Consider the following 25275-nt stretch of genomic DNA (forward strand, 5'->3'; position numbering starts at 1 on the left):
TACCTTCAACTGCGGATGCCCGAAGTTTGCTTCCTCGTGATCCTGGAGAGCAAGTACTGAGTGAAGAATCTAGAAATATTCTTCAGCCCCCCATTTATCGGTCGTGTAGCGATCGTGAAGGCAAGATTAGACCAATCACAGCATTCAAGGATGCATCTAAGTTGTCATTCCTCCCGCACTCCAAACGTCGTTGTAATGGGAAGACACTCTAACATGTAGTACCATGTACTGAACAGTAGTTAGAAGAGGTTGTATGCATAAGTAGTTCTGCCAGTGTGTACCTTGTAGCTCTTCTCGAGTGGATCTACGGGCAGCCAGCGCCGCACCAGCGGACTGAACAGGTTGGACCCTGGCCGTGGCTCCTCCTCCCCCGGTCGCACCACGAGGCTCACCAGCAGGGAAACCACCAGCATGATCGTCCAGCCAATCATCGTGTACCACATGGGAGACACCCGGTATCCAGACCACACGTCACTGCAAGCAGTCCACAGGAAATGCTATACACTACGAGCACAAGTATCTTATTTATTTATTTGACCTGGTCTGATTAGGGCCACCAGGCCCTCTCTCACATCAGTCCAGAGTTTCACCAGTATAGTACCTTTCTTATATCACAGTTACCTAAGAAGTAACAGTTTTGATGTGACAAATAGTATTAAAATTATTTGAGTCCATGAAGTGGTGTGTGAGCAAATAATACTGTTCACTAACAAATAAAGTTAATACTGGCAGTACTTGTATTTCTGCAGCTGCTGCCAGTAAAAGTGATAATACTAGTAATAATAGTGACAATAATAACAATAATGATAATAGAATCAATCCTGTTGGCAGAAAATCTGCAACTGAGCATTATAGCAGGGGTTGAAAATACCGCTTCAGTTGTAAAATACTTTATTTTCACACGACCGGATTCGGACTCGTATAAGCCCATCCTCAGGTGTCGTAACTGTGCTGTGGCCCCCGATCGCCGCGTGTACCAGGCGCAGTGTGCTGCCTATGAGCGCTCATAAGCACCTGAGGATGGGCTTATAATAGTCCGAAACCGGTCGTGTGAAAATAACTGAAGCGGTAGTTTCAACCCCTGCAATAATGATAGTGGCAGATATAAGAAGAATTTATAGGTGGACAAAATAGATGTTTCGTGATATAGCGAGTTCTGGGTTCAAATGGCTCTGAGCACTATGGGACTTAACAGCTGTGGTCATCAGTCCCCTAGAACTTAGGACTACTTAAACCTAAATAACCTAAGGACATCACACACATCCATGCCCGAGGCAGGATTCGAACCTGCGACCGTAGCAGTCGCGCGGTTCCGGACTGCGCGCCTAGAACCGCGAGACCACCGCGGCCGGCGCGAGTTCTGGGAAAAGGAAATTTAAGGAGAGTACACCGACTAAGAATATTGGGAAATGACGAAGATCAGGTTGGAAAGAGGGATGTACAGAGCAACGGGTGTGCAGAGGGACAATGTTCATCCTTATTGTTACTTTACCATATATTTCCTTAATTGTCTTCTGAAGCTGGAAATGCTATTCAGTTCTCCAATATAGCGCGGGAGGTTATTCCAGAGTCGGGTTCCTGCAACTGAAAGGCGTCCAAGGAAGTGGCTCGAACGTGAAGTGAGTCAGAGAGGATTTTGATCTGATGGGTGTGGATTTTTCTGCGATGTTGTTGTGACGAAAGCGTTGTGGTCGAGAAGAGATACTAGGGACAGTGTACGTTGAAAGGACAGTAGAGAAGACACAGGGTATGGAATGTTCTGCACTTGTTTGCAGGCAGCCAGGATACCAGTGCATATGATGATGAAATATGGACAAGGAATCAAACATCGCAGATATAACGAGCACAGGCATTCATAGTTAGTTCCAGGTGCTATAGGCTTTCCTGAGAAAGACCTTGCCGGATAACATCGCTGTGATCAATAACTGGAGGTATGTTTACTCAAGTTTCCTTTTCGGGTCAAGAGCTTTTTACATTTTTTTATGGCATGGAAAGATGCTGATGCTATCTTGCACACTGTAGTCGCGTGCTCAGTCCAATTTAGACTTTCATCTGTTATTACTCCTCGACTTGCTGACGGGGATAAGTTGATAGTTGCCCCATTTAGCATTAGAGACGGTAGAGATTCCCGATATTTCGGGCCAATGAGCCTAGACTGACCAAATAGCGTCGCTTAGGTTTCGGATTGGCTGAGATGTGACCCCGTATTTTGCGTCCATTTTCGTAGTGTATAGATCCGGTACTCAGATCCTTGAAAGCTGTCTTCAGTTTTGCTGGTTTTGCACTTCAGGGTGTTTCAAAAACGACCGGTATATTTGAAACGGCAATAAAAACTAAACGAGCAGCGATAGAAATACACCGTTTGTTGCAATATGCTTGGGACAACAGTACATTTTCAGGCGGACAAACTTTCGAAATTACAGTACTTACAATTTTCAACAACAGATGGCGCTGCAAGTGATGTGAAACATATAGAAGACAACGCAGTCTGTGGGTGCGCCATTCTGTACGTCGTCTTTCTGCTGTAAGCGTGTGCTGTTCACAACGTGCAAGTGTGCTGTAGACAACATGGTTTATTCCTTAGAACAGAGGATTTTTCTGGTGTTGGAATTCCACCGCCTAGAACAAGACGAAGTTTTCAACGGAGGTTTAATGTAACCAAAGGACCGAAAAGCGATACAATAAAGGATCTGCTTGAAAAATTTCAACGGACTGGGAACGTGACGGATGAACGTGCTGGAAAGGTAGGGCGACCGCGTACGGCAACCACAGAGGGCAACGCGCAGCTAGTGCAGCAGGTGATCCAACAGCGGCCTCGGGTTTCCGTTCGCCGTGTTGCAGCTGCGGTCCAAATGACGCCAACGTCCACGTATCGTCTCATGCGCCAGAGTTTACACCTCTATCCATACAAAATTCAAACGCGGCAACCCCTCAGCGCCGCTACCATTGCTGCACGAGAGACATTCGCTAACGATATGGTGCACAGGATTGATGACGGCGATATGCATGTGGGCAGCATTTGGTTTACTGACGAAGCCTATTTTTACCTGGACGGCTTCGTCAATAAACAGAACTGGCGCATATGGGGAACCGAAAAGCCCCATGTTGCAGTCCCATCGTCCCTGCATCCTCAAAAAGTACTGGTCTGGGCCGCCATTTCTTCCAAAGGAATCATTGGCCCATTTTTCAGATCCGAAACGATTACTGCATCACGCTATCTGGACATTCTTCGTGAATTTGTGGCGGTACAAACTGCCTTAGACGACACTGCGAACACCTCGTGGTTTATGCAAGATGGTACCCGGCCTCATCGCACGGCCGACGTCTTTAATTTCCTGAATGAATATTTCGATGATCGTGTGATTGCTTTGGGCTATCCGAAACATACAGGAGGCGGCGTGGATTGGCCTCCCTATTCGCCAGACATGAACCCCTGTGACTTCTTTCTGTGGGGACACTTGAAAGACCAGGTGTACCGCCAGAATCCAGAAACAATTGAACAGCTGAAGCAGTACATCTTATCTGCATGTGAAGCCATTCCGCCAGACACGTTGTCAAAGGTTTCGGGTAATTTCATTCAGAGACTACGCCATATTATTGCTACGCATGGTGGATATGTGGAAAATATCGTACTATAGAGTTTCCCAGACCGCAGCGCCATCTGTTGTTGAAAATTGTAATTACTGTAATTTCGAAAGTTTGTCTGCCTGAAAATGTACTGTTGTCCCAATCATATTGCAACAAACGGTGTATTTCTATCGCTGCTCGTTTAGTTTTTATTGCCGTTTCAAATATATCGGTCATTTTTGAAACACCCTGTAGATACAGCTGGAGATCATCACGTAGATGTGGTATTTGCGGTACGAAAAACCTAATACATCATTTACATACAATGAAAAACATATAGGACCTAATACCAAACCATGGGCGACGTCTGATACTACCCGCCTCCTCTGTGACCAAGACACTTCGCTCAGAAGACGTAAGCTATCAGCGAAACCATTGCACTGGACTTGGCGACCAATTTATACTGCTAAATGTCGTAGTTGGCCATGTCAAACGCTTTGTAGAAGTCTAAGAAAACCATGATAGCTGCCTTTTGTGCATCCATGGCAATCTTCAGGTGATCTGTTACCTTCATTGTGGCATATTTTATACCGCGATGTTTACGGAAACCTAGTAATTGTTTGTACTTAGGTCGTTTCTTAGCTGATCGTGGGCTACGTATTCTAATCCACTGGACAGCGCAGGAAGAATGCAAATATGTCTGTAAACAGAAAGTACTGTGGCAACGTCCTTACATCTACACTCCTGGAAATGGAAAAAAGAACACATTGACACCGGTGTGTCAGACCCACCATACTTGCTCCGGACACTGCGAGAGGGCTGTACAAGCAATGATCACACGCACGGCACAGCGGACACACCAGGAACCGCGGTGTTGGCCGTCGAATGGCGCTAGCTGCGCAGCATTTGTGCACCGCCGCCGTCAGTGTCAGCCAGTTTGCCGTGGCATACGGAGCTCCATCGCAGTCTTTAACACTGGTAGCATGCCGCGACAGCGTGGACGTGAACCGTATGTGCAGTTGACGGACTTTGAGCGAGGGCGTATAGTGGGCATGCGGGAGGCCGGGTGGACGTACCGCCGAATTGCTCAACATGTGGGGCGTGAGGTCTCCACAGTACATCGATGTTGTCGCCAGTGGTCGGCGGAATGTGCACGTGCCCGTCGACCTGGGACCGGACCGCAGCGACGCACGGATGCACGCCAAGACCGTAGGATCCTACGCAGTGCCGTAGGGGACCGCACCGCCACTTCCCAGCAAATTAGGGACACTGTTGCTCCTGGGGTATCGGCGAGGACCATTCGCAACCGTCTCCATGAAGCTGGGCTACGGTCCCGCACACCGTTAGGCCGTCTTCCGCTCACGCCCCAACATCGTGCAGCCCGCCTCCAGTGGTGTCGCGACAGGCGTGAATGGAGGGACGAATGGAGACGTGTCGTCTTCAGCGATGAGAGTCGCTTCTGCCTTGGTGCCAATGATGGTCGTATGCGTGTTTGGCGCCGTGCAGGTGAGCGCCACAATCAGGACTGCATACGACCGAGGCACACAGGGCCAACACCCGGCATCATGGTGTGGGGAGCGATCTCCTACACTGGCCGTACACCACTGGTGATCGTCGAGGGGACACTGAATAGTGCACGGTACATCCAAACCGTCATCGAACCCATCGTTCTACCATTCCTAGACCGGCAAGGGAACTTGCTGTTCCAACAGGACAATGCACGTCCGCATGTATCCCGTGCCACCCAACGTGCTCTAGAAGGTGTAAGTCAACTACCCTGGCCAGCAAGATCTCCGGATCTGTCCCCCATTGAGCATGTTTGGGACTGGATGAAGCGTCGTCTCACGCGGTCTGCACGTCCAGCACGAACGCTGGTCCAACTGAGGCGCCAGGTGGAAATGGCATGGCAAGCCGTTCCACAGGACTACATCCAGCATCTCTACGATCGTCTCCATGGGAGAATAGCAGCCTGCATTGCTGCGAAAGGTGGATATACACTGTACTAGTGCCGACATTGTGCATGCTCTGTTGCCTGTGTCTATGTGCCTGTGGTTCTGTCAGTGTGATCATGTGATGTATCTGACCCCAGGAATGTGTCAATAAAGTTTCCCCTTCCTGGGACAATGAATTCACGGTGTTCTTATTTCAATTTCCAGGAGTGTATATTTTTGAGCTTAACCTTATATTGGGATGCAATTTTTGGCTGGCTGTGTGAAGAACAACAATTACTTAACAAAATTAGGTTTCATGGAAACTATGGTACAGTTCCCCATGAACTATGGACCTTGCCGCTGGTGGGGAGGCTTGCGTGCCTCAGCGATACAGATGGCCGTACCGTAGGTGCAACCACAACGGAGGGGTATCTGTTGAGAGGCCAGACAAACGTGTGGTTCCTGAAGAGGGGCAGCAGCCTTTTCAGTAGTTGCAGGGGCAACAGTCTGGATGATTGACTGATCTGGCCTTGTAACACTAACGAAAACGGTCTTGCTGTCGTGGTACTGCGAACGGCTGAAAGCAAGGGGAAACTACAGCCGCTATTTTTCCCGAGGGCAGACAGCTTTACTGTATGGTTACATGATAATGGCGTCCTCTTGGGTAAAATATTCCGGAGGTAAAATAGTCCCCCATTCGGATCTCCGGGCGGGGACTACTCAAGAGGACGTCGTTACCAGCAGAAAGAAAACTGGCGTTTTACGGATCGGAGCGTGGAATGTCAGATCCCTTAATCGGGCAGGTAGGTTAGAAAATTTTAAAAAGGAAATCGATAGGTTAAACTTAGATATAGTGGGAATTAGTGAAGTTCGGTGGCAGCAGGAACAAGACTTTTGGTCAGATGAATACAGGGTTATAAATACAAAATCAAATAGGGGTAATGCAGGAGTAGGTTTAATAATGAATAAAAAAATAGGAGTGCAGGTAAGCTACTACAAACAGGATATTGAACGCATTATTATGGCCAAGATAGACACGAAGCCCACGCCTACTACAGTAGTACAAATTTATGTGCCAACTAGCTCTGCAGATGACGTAGTAATTGATGAAATGTATGATGAGCTAGAGGAAATTATTCAGGTAGTGAAGGGAGACGAAAATTTAATAGTCATGGCTGATTGGAATTCGATAGTAAGAAAAGAGAGAGAAGGAAACATAGTAGGTGAATATGGATTGGGGGTAAGAAATGAAAGAGGAAGCCGCCTGGTAGAATTTTGCACAGAGCATAACTTAATCATAGTTAACACTTGATTCAAGAATCATAAAAGAAGGTTGTATACATGGAAGAAACCTGGAGACACTAGAAGGTATCAGATAGATTATATAATGGTAAGACAGAGATTTAGGAACCAGGTTTTAAATTGTAAGACATTTCCAGGGGCAGATGTGGACTCTAACCACAATCTATTGGTTATGAACTGTACATTAAAACTGAAGAAACTGCAAAAAGGTGGGAATTTACGGAGATGGGACCTGGATAAACTGACTTAACCAGAGGTTGTACAGAGTTTCAGGGAGAGCATAAGGAAACAATTGACAGGAATGGGGGAAAGAAATACAGTAGAAGAAGAGTGGGTACCTCTGAGGGATGAAGTAGTGAAGGCAGCAGAGAATCAAGTAGGTAAAAAGACGAGGGCTAGTAGAAATCCGTGGGTAACAGTAGAAATATTGAATTTAATTGATGAAAGGAGAAAATATAAAAATGCAGTAAATGAAGCAGGCAAAAAGGAATACAAACGTCTCAAAAATGAGATCGACAGGAATGGCAAAATGGTTAGGCAGGTATGGCTAGAGGACAAATGTAAGGATGTAGAGGCTTATCTCACTAGATACTATATACTAGATACAGCCTACAGGAAAATTAAAGAGACCTTTGGAGAAAAGAGAACCACTTGTATGTATATCAAGATCTCAGATGGAAACCCAGTTCTAAGCAAAGAAGGGAATGCAGGAAGGTGGAAGGAGTATATAGAGGGTCTATGCGAGGGCGATGTACTTGGGGACAGTATTATGGAAATGGAATAGGATGTAGATGAAGAAGAAATGGGAGATACGATACTACGTGAAGAGTTTGACAGAGTACTGAAAGACCTGAGTCAAAACAAGGCCCCGGGAGTAGACAACATTCCATTAGAACTACTGACGGCCTTGGGAGAGCCAGTCCTGACAAAACTCTACCATCTGTAGAGCAAGATGTATGAGACAGGATAAATACCCTCAGGCTTCAAGAAGAATATAATAATTCCAATCCCAAAGAAATCAGATGTTGGCAGATGTGAAAATTACCGAACTATCAGTTTAATAAGTCACAGTTACAAAATACTGACGCGAAATCTTTACAGACGAATGGAAAAACTGGTAGAAGCTGACATCGGTGAAGATCAGTTTGGATTCCGTAGAAATGTTGGAACACGTGAGGTAATACTGACTCTACGACTTATCATTGAAGAAAGATTAAGGAAAGGCAAACCTACGTTTCTAGCATTTGTAGACTTAGAGAAAGCTTTTGACAATGTTGACTGGAATACTCCCTTTTAAATTCTGAAGGTGGCAGGGGTAAAATACAGGGAGCGAAAGGCTATTTACAATTTGTACAGAAACCAGATGGCACTTATAAGAGTCGAGGGGCACGAAAGGGAAGCAGTGGTTGGGAAGGGAGTGAGACAGGGTTGTAGTCTATCCCCGATGTTATTCAATCTGTATACTGAGCAAGCAGTGAAGGAAACATAAGAAAAATTCGGAGTAGGTATGAAAATCCATGAAGAAGAAATAAAAACTTTGAGGTTCGCCGATGACATTGTAATTCTGTCAGAGACAGCAAAGGACTTGGAAGAGCAGGTGAACGAAATGGACAGTGTCTTGAAAGGAGGATATAAGATGAACATCAACAAAATCAAAACGAGGATAATGGAATGTAGTCGAACTAAGTTGGGTGATACTGAGGGAATTAGATTAGGAAACGAGACACTTAAAGTAGTAAAGGAGTTTTGCTATTTGGGGAGCAAAATAAGTGATGATGGTCGAAGTAGAGAGGATATTAAATGTAGACTGGCAATGGCAAGGAAAGCGTTTCTGAAGAAGAGAAATTTGTTAATATCGAGTATTGATTTAAGTGTCAGGAAGTCGTTTCTGAAAGTATTTGTATGGAGTGTAGCCATGTATGGAAGTGAAACATGGACAATAAATAGTTTGGACAAGAAGAGAATAGAAGCTTTCGAAATGTGGTGCTATAGAAGAATGCTGAAGATTCGATGGGTAGATCACATAACTAATGAGGAGGTACTGAATAGAATTGGAGAGAAGAGGAATTTGTGGCACAATTTGGCAAGAAGAAGAAACCTGTTGTTAGGACATGTTCTGAGGCATCAGGGGATCACAAATGTAGCTTTGGAGGGCAGCGTGGAGGGTAAAAATCGTAGAGGGAGACCAAGAGATGAGTACACTAAGCAGATTCAGAAGGATGTAGGTTGCAGTAATAAATGGTTCATGTCGAGAGGAATGCTACGCTATACAGGGGATCATAGGAGAAGTACACTGGTGAGCAAAATTTAAGGAAGAAAGTAACTTTGTTATGACATGTCGCCGCCACAGCTCGATGAAACTTGGCTTAGGCGTAGAAAGATGTTAATTGGAGAAAATACGCAATGAGACGAGCAGAAATAACACGTTTATTCAAAGACAACAATTACACTGAAGTCACAGCGTGTTATGATGGTCCCCTGGACATTACGAAAGGCGGTATATGGTTCTTAATATGGTGTACGACCACTACGGACGGCGATGCATGTTCTGCAACGTGCTGCCACGCTGGCCGCAAGGTTACTAATGTGTTTTATGGTAGGGGGCTCCATTCCTCCAACAGCCGCGATCTCCATCTGTTGGATGGTCGTTGATTCATGCGGACGTGTTGCAATACGTCCCACCAGCATATCCCGCACGTGCTCGATGGCTTTTTTGAGAATTTTTTTCTCGAGTGTGTTATAGATATCAATATCGAATTTGGTCAAAATGTTTTTTGCTATTTCCTCTACAAACTGGAATTTTTTTTACCAGAAATGTCGAAGAGGAAATGCGTAAGTGCCGTCGGAACGAAACAAAATTCCGACGTAGACCTCCACGCGCTGTATGTCACAGGTCAGCCGGCTCTTCTGGAATCCTAATTGAGTTGAGGTTAGCGAAGTGTATAAGATTCTTAAGGAGGTGTACGTAGCTTAAGTTAATTGGACCATAGGAAACAATATGGCGGCCATTTGAAAAAAATAGAGTTTCTTTCATCGATTTTTAGAATTCATCGGCCAACTAAAAATATTTATAGTTGATGGATCTGAATAAAAGTGGTACAACTCCAAGACAATTCACTTAGCTTCATTGGAAACAAAGAATCATGCCAATCGGTTCAGTAGATTTGAAGTTACCATACCCCTCGATAAAAAAAAAGTCATTTCGAGAAAAACGCGTTTGAAGTTTTGACTACATATAAATGCAATATTATGCAACGTACGTTCAATCTGATATTCCGATTCCATAAACTAGTCCTTCCTCTTCCTTATAGAGGGCCTTCTGCTCGATCTGGGCCATCCTGCGCTGCTCCAGAGCCGCTCGTACGGCCGGTGACAAGCGGTTTTCGGCCGCTTGAATCCGGTGGTCGTCCGAATGCTTGGCGAACTGCGGCGAATAGAGTCCCAGGGTGACGTCCGTCGTTGTCATGATCTTCAGAACTGCTCAATACCCTTCGTTGAAGTTGCTCACTGCCAGGAAAGTCATAATCTCCACAGTCTTCACACCAGAATGAAAATGATTGGGGGCTAACTTCCATACACACGCGTTCAAACTTTCATTTGAATTTTGTGTGTTTCCTCCCAAGCACCGGTACAATAACTCGTCCTCCGAAAGAAAAAATCTGGTGCGGGAAAAAGGCCGATTTCAGGCAGATGCATTTTTTTTCAACCGCGAATAACAAACATTTCCGTTCCGTATTCGGAAAAACCGTTTCAGGGGTGGATTCCAAACACTTTTATGGATCAAAAATGCAATTAAAAGATATCGATTTTTTGAACCAAAAGATCGTAAACCTCCCCTCAAATCGTGGGAACGGGCAGACCGGTCCATTTGTCGAATATCCACCCCTTCCTAGTGTTCCCCCACCTTCGCCGTTCAGTGCGGTCGCACATAATTATGAAATGCGAATGCACCACAGAAAAGACACACATGAGGAGGGAGTACAGCGTCACAATGACGTTGACCGGTGAGTGTATCAGGTTCAAAGATTTGGAGGTGAGTATGCGCATGGAACATTATCACTTCCGACCCCACAACACACGAACCGTCAAACGATCCTGTTTTATAGTAATGGAAGCATCCTCATATGGCGAGAGGTAAGAACATGTAATACTCCCAGGAACATGATGGAACGTGATCGTTTCCGTTGTTCAGGTGTTACGCTGTGAGCAGAGATACACTACTGGCCATTAAAATTGCTACACCACGAAGATGGCGTGCTACAGACGCGAAATGTAACGGACAGGAAGAAGATGCTGTGATATGCAAATGATTAGCTCTTCAGAGAATTCACACAAGGTTGGCGCCGGTGGCGACGTGTACAACGTGCTGACATGAGGAAAGTTTCCAACCGTCTTCTCATAGAAAAACAGCAGTTGACCGGCGTTGCCTGGTAAAACGTTGTTGTGATGCCTCGTGTAAGGAGGAGAAATGCGTACCATTACTTTTCCGACTTTGATAAAGGTCGGATTGTAGCCTATCGCGATTGCGGTTTATCGTATCGCGACATTGCTACTCGCGTTGGTCGAGATCCAATGACTGTTAGCAGAATATGCAATCGGTGGGTTCAGGAGGGTAATAAGGAACGCCGTGCTGGATCCCAACGGCCTCATATCACTAGCAGTCGAGATGACAGCCATCTTATCCGTATGGCTGTAACGGATCGAGCAGCGACGTCTCGATCCCTGAGTCAACAGATGGGGACGTTTGCAAGAGAACAACCATCTGCACGAACAGTTCGACGACGTTTGCAGGAGCATGGACTATCAGCTCGGAGACGATGGCTGCGGTTACCCTTGACGCTGCATCACAGCCAGGAGCGCCTGCGATGGTGCACTCAACGACGAACCTAGGTGTACGAATGGCAAAACTCATTTCCTCGGATGAATAAAGATTCTGTTTACAGCACCATGATGGTCGCATCCGTGTTTGGCGACATCGCCGTGAACGCACATTGGAAGCGTGTATTCGTCATCGCCGTACTGGCGTATCACCCGGCGTGATGGTATGGGGTGCCATTGGTTACACGTCTCGGTCACCTCTTGTTCGCACTGATGGCACTTTGAATAGTGGACGTTACATTTCAGATGGGTTACGACCCGTGGCTCTACCCTTCATTCGATCCCTGCGAAACCCCACATTTCAGCAGGATAATGCACGACCGCATGTTGCAGGTCCTGTACGGGCCTTTCTGGATACAGAAAATGTTCGACTGCTGCCCTGACCAGCACTTTCTCCAGATCACTCACCAATTGAAAACGTCTGGTCAATGGTGGCCGAGCAACTGGCTCGTCACAATACGCCAGTCACTACTCTTGATGAACTGTGGTATCGTGTTGAAGCTGCATGGGCAGCTGCACCTGTACACGCCATCCAAGCTCTGTTTGACTCAATGTCCAAGCGTATTAAGGCCGTTATTACGGCCAGAGGTGGTTGTTCTGGGTACTGATTTCTCAGGATCTATGCACGCAAATTGCGTGAAAATGTAATCACATGTCAGTTCTGGTATAATATATTTGTCCAATGAATACTCGTTTATCATCTGCTTCTTGGTGTAGCAATTTCAATGGCCAGTAGTGTAATATTCCATGCGCGTACTGACCTCCAAATCTTTAAACATGTTAATGTGATTCTGTACTTCTTCCCCAGGTGTGTCTTCAGGAGTGCATTCGTACCTAACGATTTATGGATGATGTTATGTGACCGCATTCAACACCGCACGTGACGGAGCTGTTGAAACGAGAGCATATTCGGACAACCGGTTGGTCTCCGGTTACCCCTTCTTAAAACCTATCGAGCACGTGTGGGTTACTTTGAGGGAACGTATTGTTGCAGGTCTACGTCTACCAGCAACCATCCCCCATTTATCAACTTCGATGGCGGAAAAATGAATCCCCCTAGCACAAGAACTCCAGAACAAAGCAGTGGCAAGCATGAGGACATTTTGCAGAATACGCATTGCCGCCCATGATGGTCACACACCCCATTAAGAAACATGTATCGTTTTTTGTAATGTCCAAGGGAACATCATATATCGCAGTGACTTCTGGGTAATTACTGAATTTGACCAAAAATGTCATTTCTTTTTGCCGCATTGCGAAGCTCTTTCAGTTACCTTCTTTAGTACACTGTAGCCGTTTTTCTATCTATGGAAAAGTTTCAGCGAGCTATGCTTCTTGGCAGTGTCACTTTATGCAACACTTACTTTCGTCCTTAAGTATTGCGTAGCAGTGTAGTAAATATTTTATGTGTTAGTATTACAGACTAATTTGGATAAAAAGTACCAAAAAACATGTCTAGTTTTCATTGGTCATAAACATAGCTCAATGGAGGTAAGTCTTCATTTCAGGTGCTGGTCCTCCAACTGATATAAATTTATTTGTCGATTGTAATTTGTTCTTCGGAGTTACGGTTGTGAAGGTGTGGTTGAATTGAAAAAGTGGAACTTTACAACTGTGATCGTGATTTGTCGGCCAACTGTGCTGTATCGTTTAAGCATGCCGCACATGTACAGAAATTCTTACTATATGACTGTGGCATGAGTGTGCGGGTTATGTAAAGGAAACGCGGCTGGTCGTTGAAAAGAATATGGTAGACGATTCCCAAATCATGAAGTACTGGGTTCAAGAATGTTTACTCGTGTTTTCACTAAACTGCAAGAGACTGGTGCAGTGAGCAGCAGTCATATTTCATCTGAACGTGCAATTGGTGTATGGGTGAAATACACTGATGGGGAAAAAAATCACAACACCACGAAATAATCGATGCAGAGCAGTGACATTTGCGGAAGACATTTGTCTTGGCAACAAATGTAAGTGATTAGCATTCCAGGATCACAGGTTAATGTAAGCGCAAGATAATCCACTGAAAATGTGAAATATTGGTACATTAATAACCGGTGTAATGGCCAGAATGTTGAATACAGGCATGAAAACGAGCATGCATTGTGTTGTACAGGTACCGGATATTAGTTTGTGGGCTAGAGTTCCATGCCTGTTGCACTATGTTGGTCAGTGTCAAAACATCGACATTCTGTAGAGCATGTTGGGTTACAACTGCAGTATGTGGTCAAGGATTATCCTGTTCGAAGAGATTTCGGGATTGCAGCCTGTCTTCGACGACTCACCTGAAGATGACTGGCAGGTATCTGCCTTAAATATCGTGCAATGAAGTTTACGAGGAGCGGATGCAATCCCGAAATCTCTTAGAACATTTAATTCAACGGGAAAATTTTAAATTTCACATCAAGAGCGTTATCCTGTTGGAAAATACCTCCTGGAATGCTGTTCACGAATGGCATCACAACAGGTAAAATCACAAGACTGACGTACGAATCTGCAGTCAGCGTGGACTAGAGTGCTCCTGCTGTCGTAAGAAATCATACCCTAGACCATAACTCCAGGTGTAAGTCCAGTGCGTATAGCGCGCAGACTGGTTGGAGGCCCTCAACTGGCTCCCTTCTAACAAACAAACGGTCATAACTGGTACCAAGACAGAAGCAGCTTTTATCAGAAAACACAACAGACCGCAACCCGGCCCTCCAGTGAGCTCTTGGTAGACGCCATGAAGTCGCAAATGGCGGTGGTCTGGGGTCAGTGGAACGCCTGCTACAGGGCGTCTGGCTCGGAGCTGATCTCGAAGCAAGCGATTTGTAAATCAGTTCCTTGTGTCATTATGGAGCCGGCTGCTGCTCAGATTGCTGCTGCAGATGCAGTACGATGCGCCAGAGTCACACCCCAAACATTATGGTCTTCCGTCTCGTTAGTGCCACGTGGCCGTCCAGAACCCAAACTTGTTTTGACTTCCTCGTGAGCACCACTCCCAGAAATCATGTACAGTGGCTACATTACGCCAAGTCTTTCTGCTGTATCGCAAAAGTAACAATCAGTTTCCCGTAACCCTATTACGCGTCCTCGTTCGAATTCAATGAGGTGTTGGTAATGGCGTCTTTGTTGCCTTAAGGGCATTCTTGACTAACATCAGCTCATCACGTCCAGTCTGAGGGTAACTAACTTTCACGACCGTTACAGCGAGTATTTAAAGCAAACTCGATTTGCATCCTTATAGAGGCGCTACTAGCCTCACATCTTTCAGAAGTAGACACACGTCTACCAAGTTTCGTTTATGTCCCACAACTTCTTGATATTGCGATTATTTTCCACCAGTGTATTTCATATGAACGTGTAGATGAACAGTGTGTGGATGAAATAAAATTCACTACTCGCTTGGCAGACAGTAGTTCTTTAACAAACAGACATTGACTTCTACTCGAATACAAGAATATGGCGGACATTAAGTATGTATTGCCTTAGCCCGCCCGGTTGGACGTGCGGTCTAACGCACGGCTTTCCGGGCAGGAAGGAGCGCATGGTCCCCGGCACGAATCCGCCCGGCGGATTTGTGTCGAGGTCCGGTGAACTGGCGATTTTCCATCTGCCTCGGTGAATGCGGGCTGGTTCCCCTTATACCGCCTCAGTTACACTATGTCGCCGATTGCTGCGCAAACAAGTTCTCGACGTACGCGTACACCACCATTACTCTACCACGCAAACACAGGGGCTACACCCGTCTGGTGTGAGTTGTTCCGTGGAGGGTCCACCGGGGGCCGAACCGCACAGTAGCCCTGGGTTCGGTGTGGGGCGGCGGAGGGGTGAAGTGGACTGCGGTAGTCGCCGTGGGATTGTGGACCACTGCGGCTGCGGCGGGGACGGAGCCTCTGCGTCGTTTCTAGGTCCCTGGTTAACATACAATACAGTACATACAATGTATTGCCTCTATCATTGTTTACAGTCTTTTCATCACATTCCCCGGCCGAGGTGGCCGAGCGGTTCTAGGCGCTACAGCCTGGAACCGCGCTACCGTTACAGTCACAGGTTCGAATCCTGCCTAGGGCATGGATGTGTGTGATGTCCTTAGGTTAGTTAGGTTTAAGTAGTTCTAAGTTCTAGGGGACTGATGACCTCAGAAGTTAAGTCCCATAGTGCTCAGAGCCATTTTTCATCACATTCGAGAAGGAGATGAAGGACGACGACTGGAATTTTCTCGATAGAAAATTGCAAACAGGAGAGTAATCCTATTAATAGTGTTTGCTAATGAAGCCACTTTCAGTCGAATGAGCACCGTTAACAATTGTAGTGTTTTTGGGAACGCAGCCACCGTCCTCTGTACATTCGCACTTGCTCTGTGTTCTCTGCTAAGGAGTACACAGCATCATCCTGGAGCAATTCTGCACATGCTAACCAATTTGATGTAGCTCTTCATGGGACAAGCCACATACTCACATTGTGTCTAAGATCAACACCGATCAACAAGATCTTTCCATTCGTGAGTGCAGCACCTCCGGATATCAGAAGTAGCAGCAGAGAATAAAGAGAAGAAGCAAGAAATAGAGCCAAGGCGTTCATTGTTCGGAACTCACGCCTATCCACCTCGACTGAAATCCAGATAGAGCTTCCTACTTACAGCACCACCAATTCCAAGTTCAGCAGAAGCCTGCCAAACTGAGCTGCGGCGTACAAAGGCTTCGGGAGGATTACGGATAGGAAAAGAGAAGCCACCATCAGGCTGCCATTTCCAACACAGGAAGTGAAAGAACCTCAACAGGTTCATAACAGGGGTGACAACGTGCAAGTCTAATCTGAAAAAGTGGAGTATCACTGATGATGAATTTTGCGAATGGGGGCAAGGCAGGACTCTGAAAATTTTCTGGTCGGTAGCAATCTGAGCGAAATCTGTGACATTCAGATTAAGCGTACGGCTGTGCCTTTCTGACTGCTGAACTCATAAAGTACACAATTCTCTTTAATTATACCTGTAAAGTCACAAACCTGTCAAACGTGCAGAAAAAGAATCAGTGAGGTTCTGGAAGGTACCTACAGGGATGTGGAGCCATGCAAGCTCCAGTGTCTTGGCCAGCAGCGCTAGATATCTCGGTTGAGGATCCATGATGGGAAAAGCCCGATCGAGATGATCCCACAGATTCTCGATTGGGTTTTAATCCGGGGAGTTTGGTGACCAGGGAAGTACAGTAAACCCATCCTGGTGTACATCGAACCACGTATACATTGCGAACAGTGTAACACCTTGCATATTCCTGGTGTAGATACCATCCTGCCGGGGAAAATAAACTGCATGCAGGAGTAGACATAATCCCAAGGATAGATGCATACTTGTGTTCTCCAACAGCAAGAAAGTAAGTCCAGACATATCGAGATTGGTCAAGTACATGGAAGTACCAATACAAGCCAGCCACTAGGCGTAAACATTACGACGTGGTTAGTCGGTCACCAAAAGTGCAACACACTTCTGTGTGTGATTGCGAGTGAGCTCAGCAGAAAACTGTTAGATAAGTGCAGACCAACCTGCTTCCACTGCTCTCGAAACATGATGTAGAAAGTGCTAAGGAAAATGCAATAACACCCATCAAGGATGTGACAAACCAGTTAAAACACTGATACAAAGTGGTTAAGCCAAGGTGGCATAACGGAAGAGCGCTGACAACTCCTAAAGGCCAGAACCGATTTGATCATAACGAATTATGTCAAGAAGCAGAAACTCTCCTCAGCGCCATAAATAGTCCAGCTCGCCAGGATAGTGTCAATCGATCAGTAAAATCAATGACATTCACGTCGTCCGCACTCGATTCTCTGATTACTGTATCGTAACATCTTGTGTCTGAGATTATTCTAGGACTGGTCATATTCCTGCCAACTTACGAGATGACCACCGACCCGTAGAAACAAATGATAGAAGCCATCCTCCAGTACCAGCCGCTACTGATGGCTAGAGCAGGTGCCTACCAACACCTTTCGAGCTTGCAGCACAAACTGCTCTGAACTTCAGCATAACTTGGGTCAGACAGCCTGTCGACGGCCAGGATCAGCATTCAACACAACCTCAAGGCATCCGACATCGCGGTCCATCCAATAGGACAACATGGGCAGGATGTGGGATGTACAGTGTACTCGCAGAACAGCGTATGATACATGCATTGTGGTCACCGCCATCTTCGATCAAAGCTTCCGACTGGGTACACGTTCCACACCAAAGGCGACAATCTACTTACCAGAAGTCATTGCTGTGGGCGCAGGGTTGATGCAGCGAGATACATCAGCCTGAGGCAGCCACTGGGTTCAGCAGATTCCTCGTCGGCTTGCTAGGCCACCAGTCGCTGCCGAAGACACGGCTACGAGATGCATTCAGAGAAATGAATGAAGTAATACTTAATCCTGTTTTACTGCGGCTGGCGACGCCTCAGAGGTTCCTCGGCCTCCATCCTGATAGACAGCAGAGAGTGGGCAACTTCTACAACACAATGAAGAGACTGAAGATGTGAAGGAAAAACATTGCTAGAAGTATTTCATATGACTTCACTACTTCGGAAAGGGGTAATGTTGCAGAACCGGTTGTTATGGGACTGACACATAATTTTCACAAGACACTGGTTCTTTATTCTACATAGTCAGAGCCGTAGAAGTGACGTTATCCGCTTTGCTACATTATTTAATCGGTTTTCGTTTGATGTCGTTTCCTTCTGGCAGCTCGTGGCCGATCGTGTTTATCTTTGGTTTATCCTTAATTTGTAACTCCTTTTTCGAGATTTTAATGAGGAAGTATTGACTTTGAAAATCTATATTTCTGAAATTATTAGTCGTTATGAAGCTGTAACGATCATGCTTCATTTAAGAGGCGATGGAATTTTTTTTTTTCTGATTTTTATGTGGAGTACGAAAGAGTGCGTAACATGGCGGCACGTAGGAAAATTTGTATTGTTCACTGCTTGGAGGCCAGAGTGAGAGAACGTCACGAGGAAACCATTTGAGTGGTGGGAGGCGGCAAAGAAGTCAAAATTTAAAGTTTACAGAAATTACAAAAAGGGCTTAAAAGTATTAAACCGAAAGCCGATTAGAGAGTCTCTCTCTCTGTCTCTCTCTCTCTCTCTCTGGGTGATTGGGGGGGGGGGGGGGGAGGGTTGTCTAAAGATGATTCCAAACGGTACAGAACGAAATCTATTGAAGGGAAGGCGCAGAAGCGAGACAGATCCGCTGAGAAGTATATCCAATAGCCGGACGCCGTGTGGCATTGCGGGGGCAAGGGCATCGAGAAACGGGGACACGACGTAATGAGTTTCTGGCGTGTTTCCTCGTGAGTGTGTAAAATAGTGTCGGGGCATTAACTTGATTAAATGTTGCAAAACACCGATGGAAGAAATAATTCTTGAAAATGTGTGCAAAAAACTTTCTTAAACTTATGAGAAGACTAAACCCTGTGAGACGGTAATGTGTACGCTGTCGCGATGTGGCAAAAGTGAAAGCAATAGCTACCTTGACCGAGAACCATTTTGATTGATTTCGACTTTAATTGTGGGTGGTATGCGGTAGTTAGAGAGGTAACATTCACGCAGGAATATTCGCTGAAAAGAACGCGCAGCTCCTTTCATCACATCATTCGACAGATATTCTTTCCGTAGTGACGTGAAGCTGTGCAGTAGCCTCAATAAATTTGATTCAAAGAGATGAAATTGTTTTGTGCTTGCCACAAACATTACTCCCTTGTCTTCGAAGAATTTACAAAATCACATGTATAGCACACATATAAAGACGAAAGGTAGGAATTACGAAGACGCCGTCTGCTGCGTCTGCCGACGTCGAGAAGGCGCCGCCTGCGAGATCTTAAAGCAGTGCTCTGAGCAGCCACCAAATGCCCGTTCAGTGCCCTGTGAGACCGTACTGTGTCAACTCTGGGAGCATAAATAGTAAGCTTCACATGACCTACAATTCGAAACTGCAGCTCTAGCTACATTCTGTATCAGGTACTTCAGCCAACAAGCAGTTCACTCACTTTAGTTCCAGGTCCATTACAAAAGATATCCACTACTAATTCTGCCTCTTTTGAAAACTCTTGACCACTGAAGCTCTTTGTAGTTAGTTTTAGCACAGTAATTGTAATAGAAGTACGAAGGGAATCCAAATAAAAATTTGGAGTAAGAATTAAAATTGAGGAACAGGAAATAGAAACTTTGAGGTTTGCCGATGACACTCTAATTCTGTCATAGACAGCAACGAACTTTGAGGAGCGGTTGAAGGGAATGTACAGTGTCTCGAAAGTAGGACGTAAGATCAACATTAACAAAAGGATAACAATGATAATCGTATGCAGTCGAATTAAATCGGTTGATGCTTTGAGAATTAGAGTAGGAAACGAGACACTAAAGGCAGTAGATGAATTTTGCTGTTTGGGCAGCAAAATAACTGATGATGTTCCAAGTAGAAAGGATACAAAATGATGGCTGGGAAAGGAAACAAAAGCGTTTCTGAAGAAAAATTCGTTAACATCGAATGTAGAGTTAGGCAGTATATTCTGATCTTTATGGAGTGTAGCCATGTATGGAAGTGACGATAAATAGTTTAGACAAGAGAAGAATGGTAGCTTTTGAAATGTGGTATTACAGAAGGATGCTGAAAATTGGATGGGTACATTGCGTAACTAATAAGGAGGTAGAGAACAGAATTGGGGAGACAAGAAATTTGTTGCACAACTTGACTAAAAGAAGGGATCCGTTGATAGGTCACATTCCGAGACATCAAGGGATCACCAGTTTAGTATTGGAGCGAAGTGGAGGGGGCGAGGAGTAAGAAGTGTCGAGGAAGACCAAGAGATGAATACAGTAAGCAGATTCAGAAGGATGTAGGTTCCAGTAGTTAGTCGGAAGTGAACAGACTTGCACAGGTTAGATGGGCAAGCAGACCTGCATCAAACCAGTCTTCGAACTGATGACCGCAACAACAAAACACAGTAGTAAAATAATTGCATACCTGTGGATCCAAACTGACCAAAGTCGGAATCTGTCTTCCGGCGTAACAGGAACAGTGTTACCTTAAACTTGCTGTACTTCATAAATAATCGTCATTTCCACACAGTAAAAGTAAGTATTTTATGACTTCGGTTCCAAAAAGTACTGTTACACATTTGAACTTCGCTTTGACGTTAAAAAGCGAAGCTGTCCTCACCTTGAAGGTTGATTTGCACACCACAGGACTTTAGTAAGCATGGTCATGTTGCCTTTAGTATGCACTCACCTTCTTCCCATTTTATAACTAAGTTACTCACCTTGAAATGAAGTTCGTACCACAGAGCAGCTTGACAGTTTTCACACTAACACATCATTGCCAGTGGTGAACAAAAAGAATCCTAGAATCCACTTTGGACCGGAGTCTACCTTTTTGAATTTGAACTCTGGCACATAAGCACTGAGCCACAGAGCCACAATTATGGCCTCTCCCTAAACATAATAAACGCAGTAGTCTTTTCACAAAAAATGCTATTCTAAGCAGCGCTTACGACAACACCTACCGTAAAAGTCCATTGGTTTTTTATTTTTATTTATTTATTTTTTTGTGAGTGACTACGAACGTTTTTACTTTCATCTATGGTTATACTATTCTTGACGAATCGAGTTTTCCAAGATTGCTTGTAATTCTTTTTATTACTAATGCCGGTTTCGGAAGACCTAAGCTGTCATCATCGGGTCTCGTAACACTATTAGATGTACATTGTTTCTACAACACTGGAAGTCACATAGTGATGTTGCGTCAAATCGTAACAAAAAGTGGGAATAGACACCAGCATGTCACAAATAAAATACCATACAATTAAATCATACAAGATGTTGTGCCGATGTCCCAGCTGGGAGACAGGAACCATAAACACTTTTTGGTTTTTGTAAGGCCATAGGTGGGGTATCACTATCGAGGATCTGTTATAATAAATATATATAACGTTCTCATTTTAACTGAAGACATTGGAATGTATCGAAAACGACACATCGAATCAATATATATATATATATATATATATATATATATATATATATATATATATAACTTGTTTGTGTTGGAGGGGGACATCCACGATACCACACTTGACGTGCCACCTCACCCCGTTCATGGTTGGCAAGGGGAGGGGTGGTGGACAGCTTTGAAATCTTCAGTGGGAGCCCCTTTTTTATTGCAGATTACGATTCTACGGAAAATCTACATACGTTTTGTGAGAAGCATTTTCTTCGTTTCGCCACAGATGGCGCTCGGAGGAATGGAAATGGCTACTCACTGGCCCTTGAATATCGAATGTTGCGTGAGACCCCACCTCCATGCTCCGAGGATAGGACAGCTCAGTATTTCATAACGTGGAGATCCCATTCGCAGCGCTATATTTCTCCAACGTATCGAACATGGGACTGCTCGACGCGCCACGTACGTTTTTACGAGATATTGAATATAAAACAGTAAGTTTTAGACACATATTACGCAGGTATCTTTTGAGACAGTTTCATATGTCCTTTACGTGGACCACGATGATTCAGGCGTTTTAACAGCTTTAATTCGGCTGAAATTGTTTCCGCATGGCATTCCAAATAAAGCATTTTTTTTGTAACGGTACGTTGTTGTTGCTTTGTGTCTCGCCGTGTCTTCAGACTGAGCGTTAACTTCGTCAGCTAATCCATATTCTCTATCCTCGTTGGCTGCAGACGAACAAATGGCGATAATTTTGTCATCAGAAATCAATTACATCCAGCATCACCGTGATTTATTTCCTTAACGCCTATGTCTGAGCATTCTGGAATGTTAAACTTCTTAACACCTTTGAAATTCCAACAGTAGTAATGTCTTTCAACAAATCTCCTTTATCCATTCCACGTAGCGTATCTAACGTTTTGTGCACGAACGCTAGTGTCTTCTTTCTCTTGATGTCATTTCTCGCCGGCCGTTGTGGTCGAGCGGTTCTAGGCGTTTCAGTTTGGAACCGTGCGACCGCTGCGGTCGCAGGTTCGAATCCTGCCTCGGGCATGGATGTGTGTGACGTCCTTAGGTTGGTTAGGTTTAAGTACTTCTAAGTTCTAGGGGACTGATGACCTCAGATGTGAAGTCCTATAATGCTTAGAGCCATTTGAATCATTTGTCATTTCTCGCTCACAACAAACAGGGGCATTACAGTACAGTACAGTTCAGTGTTGGCTTGTACCAGGATCGGTGCATGGCGGTCAGCTCATTTTCATCCCATGATTTTCATCGTCGACTTTTGCCGTTATTCCTTTCAGAGCTGTTAATGTACTAAAACAAACTATCTGGGTGATCCGGAAATCGTGATTAATGGAAATGGAAATGCCGTGTGGCTAGGGCCTCCCGTCGGGTAGACCGTTCGTCTGGTGCAAGTCTTTCGAGTTGACGCCACTGCGGCGACTTGCGTGTCGATGGGGAAGAAATGATGATGATAAGGACAACACAACACCCAGTCCCTGAGAGGAGAAAATCTCCGACCCAGCCGGGAATCGAACCCGGGCCGTTAGGCATGACATTCCGTCGGGCTGACCACTCAGCTACCAGGCGCGGACATCGTGATTAATGACAAGCGAGGTTTCACAGTATTCTAAATCTTGTATCATCCTTACTATCCCCTGTCTAACAACCGAGTTAACTCATAATGTGCGTAATAGCTAGAGTATTTTTGAGGTTACACTATTACTTAAGTTTTACACGGCACCCATCCTCGTTGTTAATCCCTAAATTAATTTCATACACTGAACCGTCAGGCAGCTGCTGTTCCACTCACCTGTTCTGATAGTCGACTGTGACGGCGACAGAGCCGTTGTGGACGCGGTCGAAAGCGTAACGGCAGCCGTCAGTGGAGAGGAGCTTGGTGGCGAAGCGGATGTCGCCGCTCGCCTGGTACGCTTGACCGCCCAGGATCAGCCACGACATCACCGCTACGCTGGTCAAGCCACCCGCCAAAGCTCCCTGCGCATACATAGCTAAATGAAGGAGTTGTTATTGCTTGCCAACTACCCAAACATACGTTCTTCGTCTCTAAGATCAGCAAGACTGAAAAGAAAGCAGACCTTTATTCAAAAATCTTTCTAAGGTGTCAAAAAGCCAGATGCTGACACGTAAATATTTGTGCCCTTGTAGACTTTCTCGGTGGTAGGCGTGAATTAAATTGGTTCTTGTAGGGAGGAGGGAGCGAAAGTTTCAAACGTGGCGCCGGCCCCTGTCACCATCTGACGTCATCAGTCCTGCGGCATACTGGAGCTGCTACGAACTGCCCAACTCGCCTTTCCGTGCATGTGTCGACCTTCACTGGAAGGTTCCAGACGCTGCAGTCGCGCTTTTGTAAGCGCAAAACTGTGCCAGCCCGGTAGTCAGTTGTCTTTTATTGCTGACGACGATGGCGAGGACAGCTGTCGAAAGCTCTAGTGTTTTATTCGAAGTTATTTAGCTTGTAAACTACAAGATTTTATTCAGGTATGAATATTAATGAACGGTCAATTTAAAAAATTGATTCAGAATACTAACAGGAATTATTTACAGGAGAATCAAAAGGTTGGTAAATGTCGACCTCAGGTCAGTTCACTTTGGATTCCGAGTAATGCAAGAACAAGAAAGTGATACTGGCACTGCAGTTTATCTTAGAAGACATTTATAGCATCAGTAGATTTAGAGAACGTAGTTGACAATGTTGACTGTAATACGAGGGTTGTCCAGAAAGTACCCGGCCGGAGTGGCCGAGTGGTTCTAGGCGCTACAGTCTGGAACCGCACGACCGCTACGGTCGCAGGTTCGAATCCTGCCTCGGGCATGAATGTGTGTGATGTCCTTAGGTTAGTTAGGTTTACGTAGTTCTAAGGTCTAGGGGACTGATGACCTCAGAGCCATTTCAACTTTTTTTTTTTTTTCAGAAAGTAAGTTCCGATCGGTCGCGAAATGGACACCACGGTGAAAACCCGATGAAGCTTTGCACAGATGTGTTGGGTAGTGTCTGTAGTATGACCGTCGATCGCATTAAGACGCTCTTTTCAGTTGTGAGCACCCTGTGAGCGAGTAAAGGTGCCTAGAACAACGATGTCTCCCGCCAAGTAGGAGGGCCCGCTGAGAGGCTTCGCCTTAATGAATGCAGCCCACCTAACACAACTGCCACGCACTTCCTTCTTCATGGCAATTCTCAGCCGCACTCTGCAGGGGCACTGAAGACGCTCTTGCAGCCTTTTCGTTGGGAAGTGATCGATCACCCACAACACAGCCCTAATTGGCTGGTCCTGAGTATCATCTCTGTTCACATGAAACGCTGGGGCGCAGGCTACGCGCTATAGACCAGCGTGGAGGATGATCGGAGAGCAGAGGCGGCTGCCTTCTATGACGATGGTGTTGGAAATTTGGTATAACGCTCCGACAAATGTCCAAGTCGGAGCGGCGACTATGTAGAGAAGTATCTGGGAAGTGTAGCTAACTCTTGCAAATAAAATGTTTCTGCTTTTCACTGTGGTTTCCATTTAGCGACCGATCGGAACTCACTTTCTGGACAACCCTCGTATTTCTTTTCCAGTTGCTGTTCCCGTTTCTCTACGAGTTCGGCATTGTTATACAGATTTTCTCAATGTAACTGCAT

At 45.4% G+C, this 25275-nt stretch overlaps 1 protein-coding gene across 2 annotated transcripts in view; it reads right to left on the reverse strand.

Annotated features, from left to right (window-relative positions):
* The window catches only part of LOC126194805 (sodium-coupled monocarboxylate transporter 1-like), a 196175-nt gene that overhangs the window by 29190 nt on the left and 141710 nt on the right, over positions 1–25275 (reverse strand). For both annotated transcript variants that reach the window (XM_049933119.1, XM_049933118.1), the window contains exons 13-14: positions 23446–23630; positions 282–474 (exon numbers count right to left, since the gene is read on the reverse strand). In XM_049933119.1, the coding sequence (XP_049789076.1) occupies positions 282–474; positions 23446–23630 (378 nt within the window). The remainder of the gene's footprint in view (positions 1–281; positions 475–23445; positions 23631–25275) is intronic.

Source organism: Schistocerca nitens, chromosome 7, assembly GCF_023898315.1.
Source record: "Schistocerca nitens isolate TAMUIC-IGC-003100 chromosome 7, iqSchNite1.1, whole genome shotgun sequence".
In the NCBI taxonomy this organism is placed as follows: Eukaryota; Metazoa; Arthropoda; class Insecta; order Orthoptera; family Acrididae; genus Schistocerca; species Schistocerca nitens.